The sequence below is a fragment of the Helianthus annuus genome, chromosome 8 (assembly GCF_002127325.2).
Source record: "Helianthus annuus cultivar XRQ/B chromosome 8, HanXRQr2.0-SUNRISE, whole genome shotgun sequence".
NCBI lineage: Eukaryota > Viridiplantae > Streptophyta > Magnoliopsida > Asterales > Asteraceae > Helianthus > Helianthus annuus.
The window spans coordinates 83965275-83970877 of record NC_035440.2 but is presented as its reverse complement, the minus strand read 5'-3'; the positions used below and the strand labels follow the sequence as shown (position 1 = coordinate 83970877).

At 35.7% G+C, this 5603-nt stretch overlaps 1 protein-coding gene across 1 annotated transcript; it reads left to right on the top strand.

Moving 5' to 3' along the window:
• Positions 1-355: 355 nt before the first annotated feature.
• On the top strand, positions 356-1311 carry LOC110873260 (protein LIGHT-DEPENDENT SHORT HYPOCOTYLS 5). Its single transcript, XM_022122193.2, has one exon. The coding sequence runs from the start codon at positions 489-491 to the stop codon at positions 1125-1127; it is 639 nt and encodes a 212-aa protein (XP_021977885.1). The 5' UTR covers positions 356-488; the 3' UTR covers positions 1128-1311.
• The last annotated feature ends 4292 nt before the right edge of the window (positions 1312-5603 follow it).

Below are 5603 nucleotides of genomic sequence, written 5' to 3'. Positions count from 1 at the left end.
GTGGCCTTTTCTACGGCCAAATTTCGACCAAACCTTATAAATTTTCGCCAATTACTAAAACAATGAGTCAATAAGGGGTTCAAACATGTCTATTTTAATAAATTACAGTACGTATAAAAATATGTGTATATATATAACTAAAAATTACATATAAAAATTCCAATCCAATCGATTCCAACCGACTAGTGCCTAACGATTCCTACAACACTGTCTATAACAGAATTCGCAATTCGATTCGATTTTTTCTGATTACAGATACGGTTCAGTTTTCGATTTTTTTCTCCAGACCCCTATTTAAACATGTTTATATTTTTATAAATGATTTGGTAGATGCCAAAACTGAATAGTCACAAGTCTATTTCTCTCCCAAGAAAATTCATCCATTCAATTCATTCGTACATTCATTCATATTTCTTTTCTTTTTACGTCCCATCACCACCATCTCTCCACAAAACCATACCATTCCCATTCCCTCAGCCCAAAATCCTATGGACATTCCATCAGGCTCCGGGTCAAACGACCCGGAACCACCTCCCAGAGATGACAGTCCATCCGGGAGGTCAGCAGTTGTTGCAGTACCAGTACCAGCACCACCACTGCAACAACAACCACCCCAACAACCACCGAGCAGATACGAGTCTCAAAAACGCCGAGACTGGAACACGTTTCTCCAATACTTAACCAACCACAAGCCGCCGCTAACGTTGTCGCGCTGCAGCGGGGCACACGTGATCGAGTTTTTAAAGTACCTTGATCAGTTCGGAAAAACTAAGGTCCACGTGGCTAGTTGTCCGTACTTTGGCCAGCCGAACCCGCCCGCGCCATGCGCTTGTCAGCTTAAGCAAGCGTGGGGGAGCTTAGACGCGCTGATCGGTCGGCTTCGAGCCGCTTATGAGGAAAACGGCGGGAAGCCGGAGCTGAACCCGTTTGGAGCTAGAGCTGTTAGGATGTATTTGAGGGAAGTTAGAGAGAGTCAAGCGAAAGCTAGAGGGATTCCGTATGAGAAGAAGCGGAAAAGATCGGCTGGTGGGGCGGCGGTGGGGGCGGTTAAAGTGTCGGTGGACGGTGGCGACGGTGGTGGTGATGATGGTGGTGGTGGTGAACAGGCAACTAGTTCTACACATTGAAATGTTGATTAGATTATTAAACTTTGGTTAGTGGTTAAGTTATAGAGTTTAATTATTTTATTGGGTTTTTTGATATTTTAATTTTGCAATTGTAATAAAGTATTATAATCTCACTCATTACAAGTTAGAAGTCTTTGATTTATGTTCCTAGTATTTTTATAAATAGTTAAATGTTGTTTTAGTCTCTGTCGTTTGGGTCATTTTGTTAGTTTAGTTTAGATGTTTTATTTTTCGTTCGTTGGTCCAAAAATGTTTTACCCTTGCCATTTTAGTCTACTGGGTTAACTTCACCATTTTTTCTGTTAACAAGAAGGACAATTCGGTCATTTTATATGTAATTCTGTTAACTAGAAGCACAATTCGGCCATATAAAATGACCGAATTTCCTTTTTCGTTAACAGAAAAAATGGATGAAGTTAACTCAGTGGACTAAAATGGCGACTGTGAAATCTTTTTGGACTCATATGCAAAAAATGAAACCTTTAGACTAAACCGATAAAATGGCCCAAAACACAGAAACTGAAATGTCATTTAACTCTTTTATAAAAGTGTATAACATGTTAACTGTATAAATGTTACTAAAGTTTAAATTATTAGTTTGAATTACTTAAAATTTGAACGCTAATAGTAATGGCTTCTTGAGATAGTACCATAGTAGCATTACATGTTTATCCTTCTGTAAAAATAGTACAAGTTTTAAGTCTTGAAAAATAGATAATAGGTGGATTTTTAGAGGAGATGTTAAGGGGAATTTAGAGTAGAAAGTATTTATCTGCCATTGAAAAAAAGTTAAACGTCGGAAGATTTTTCATATACAACATTTTGTTCTGATAATTTAATCATTTCCTCTGGTCACGAATTATTGATGTTTATGGTTTAGGATTAAATACAAAAGCTACTAAAAATAAAAAGTCGTATAAAGGGTATCAAATGGACTCTGATTGAGCTCATTCAAGCGGCATAGGAACTGTCTTATCGAACTCTATGATGTAATATTTTAGGTTTTCACTTTGGGATTTATAGGTTGTAGATTTTAGAATTTTTGTTTATTATCATTGTGTCTTTTATTTATCATTGTATATTTTCTATATTTGTGTCATTGTGTCTTTTTTGTGACTCATTGTGTCTTTTTTTCTCGACATTGTGTTATATTTGGCTTGGCATTGTGTCATTTTATGTGATCCATTGTGTCTTTGTACATTTTTTATTTTTAGGAGCTTTTGTAGAATAACTTAACCATGTTGTTCATTACTACTATTAACGATAAACAAATGTATCCTTCCGGTTCGAGTCCCTTTTGTGTATTTTTTTTTAGGATTAATGTCTAGCTTGTTCATGGAAGTTCCAATGAATTTGGTGTATTTAATGAAATTGTATTTTTTAAGATTCATGTCCAGTTTGTTCATGGAAGTTTCAATGAACTTGGTATATTTAATGAAATTGTAAATGCTCAGGGTGGGAAGTCTTAAACATTAAGTGTGTCTTTTTTATTCCTAACCCCTTTAACTATACAAATTAAATCTTTGAGTTTGTTGAGTTTTAAATAACCCTGTACTTATGCATTTCTTATTAGGAATTAATTGTAACAGATTATACTGTACGTATGCCTTTCTTATTAGGAAATAACTATAACAACTCATGTATCAATGTTTTTGTTTTCTTATTTTTTGTTTATCATTGCTTTTTAATTAATAATTATATTTTAGATCAAATAAAAAATTGTACAAATTCAAGCAAGATCGTATTTGTAAAGCAGATAAGTGTGAATTAAAGGCAATGTCGGCACCAACCATAGTTGAACCGGTTGCCGACTCCCCTTCTAAAGTTCAGGTGTTGGGTTCGAGTGTACATGCTAGGGTTTTTTCTGTTCAGTGGGCTTACTTTGTTTCGCGCTATTTCCTTATTTACTGCAAAAGGTTAGGTCAGGCCCGGTTTTTTTAATCTCGCACAGGGCCCAAAATCATTTTAGTATTTCGGAGACGGTCCTGGTTTCATGAAAACTTCAAAACTATTTTGAGAACATTTCATAAAAAGAAACCACGAATATTTTAAATATACAAGACACAATAAATAATTAACCATAATTATCTTAATCCGTCTTGATATTCATCTCTTCAATCCAAGATTAACTTCTTCACGAATAATCTCAGAATTTCAACTAAAGGAAGCAGTGAGGGATTTATCTTCGAGAAGGTCAAGGCATAGAACTTCAAACGGGGACTTGCCCGAAATGGATCTTCAAATTCGGGTCTACTGAGGCTGAGGAAAGATCACTCTATGTCAGGACCTAAGATATCGCGACCAATGGAAGTTGTGGTACCGCTCTAGGAAGTTCTGAAAATGTCCAACCATGAACCACCCCTCCCATCCTCCCTGCCATTTCACCTCCGTTTACTTCACTTTCAATTGCCATTGCGTTAATGCCTACCCCACCAGTCTTACTGTGACACCTTGGACAATCTCACACCATTGTGTTTTTCGTTCACACGAGAAATACTAGACTGTAAGGAACACATTGCCTCTTAACATCCTTAAGGCGTTTTGACGTGATGTCTGGATAAGATGAGAACTTTACAGTAAAGTGTGTTCGAGCGAGAGCAATCAATGATGGATGACCTAATGGAAAGTTAACACTCACACAACCAAAAAACAAACCATTAGTTCATTACGATAAAAAACAGACAATATTAATTGGTACAAAAGTCCGAATGTTACATTTATATTAAAATTTTCACCTCACATGGTTTGCTTTCTCCTCCTAAAAGCTGATCCTGACTAGTACAAGAGGCATAATTCTATTTTGTTTTCGTTTACTAACCATATCTTTTATACAAATCACCTTTTAAAAGTACATATCTAAGATGGTCCCTTGAATTTTGTGAGTGCACTAAACTAAGATTGCATACACACACGTGGGGCCGCCTTTAAAACTGGAGTTTCAATCTTATTCTCAGGTGTTGCTTTTTTACTTTGGTTGCCAAATCACTAAATCGGTATTTGGATTTATATAAATTAACTTAGAGATTAATTATCCTTTTGATTTTATATTCTTGTCATTGGCTAAAAGAACCTAACTATTTCATAGATTTTATTTGTTGGATCATTCGTTGTATTTCATATGGAGACCATAATGATTATTCATTAGACCACTTTATATCATGTTACAAAAACATAATTATAGAAATACCTTATGTAGGGACGAACCTAAGTTCATGTGATGTTTAATGAACCTTCGATTTTAACCATCAAATTATGTTTTCTTTCTTAGTTATTATTGATCATTGTCTGTATTTCTCTGAGTTCGTCTATATTGACATTTGAGCAAACATAAATATTTTCATGGTCGAGTTCGAATTATTTATAGCTTTTTATTTAAAAAAATGCACATATCTTTTATTTATTGTTTATGTATATTATTTATTAGGTTTGAATCCCGCGTATTATACAGGCCACCCTTGTTTCAAGAAAGAAGAGTAAGGGGAATGTGTAGAGAATAATAGTAGTAAAAATGTGAAAAGTAACAAGATTCATGATATATTTACCAAAAACAGGATCGTGGAAGACAAGTGTGAAGTAGGGATGGGTATTTTTTTCCCAAATACCCTTACCCATACCCATATTGTACCCGTACCGATTTTAGGTACTCGGTATATGTACTGGTATCTAATTTTATTGATTTTGGTACTCGGTATTTTCGGTATTGGTACGGGTAAAATAAGTTACTGATAAAGAATTTTATATAGAACTTGAAAGGTTATTTTATATTATGTTTTATTTCATATTATGGTATTTATGGTACTCGTATTGGTTTTACTTATTTGGTACCCGTATCGTATTGGTACTCGTACCAATTTTACCTATTTGGTACTTATACTATATTGGTATTCATGCCGATTTTACCTATATAGTACCTGTACGAATGCTCAAAAACTAAAATAAAACCAAAGTGGTACTAAAGTGGGCACCGTATCGAAATACCCGTACCATACCAACATATTCGGTACGGTATTTGATACTCAGTTTTGTTCAAATTCGGTACCGGTACATGTACGGATACTGTACCAATCCCATCCCTACTGTGAAGTCTCCTGTCCAATCAAACGTCATATCTCGCGGTGGTTGAGTTCTGTGAGATGGAGATGCTACAATCACGTGTGGGTGATGCACAAGAATGTGCTACATCATCATTTAGGTGACAGACGGTCACCCACCAAAAGAAAACAAGTCTCTCCAAATCCTGGATTCGGACTCAGCAGACTGGGGACTTGTAGATACAATACTGGACTACATATCCGGCTGCTGGAAGACAAATAATGATCCTCCTACTAAGTAAATCAAGATGATCACCGGCCCACGTATTGGACGCATATCAAAACAGTGCGTCACGACCTGATGACGTCATCTAAAACACAAGTATTAATGTTTTCCTCCAAGTACATTTCAAGTACGTTATTCTGAACTCCCTGTTAGAATTGG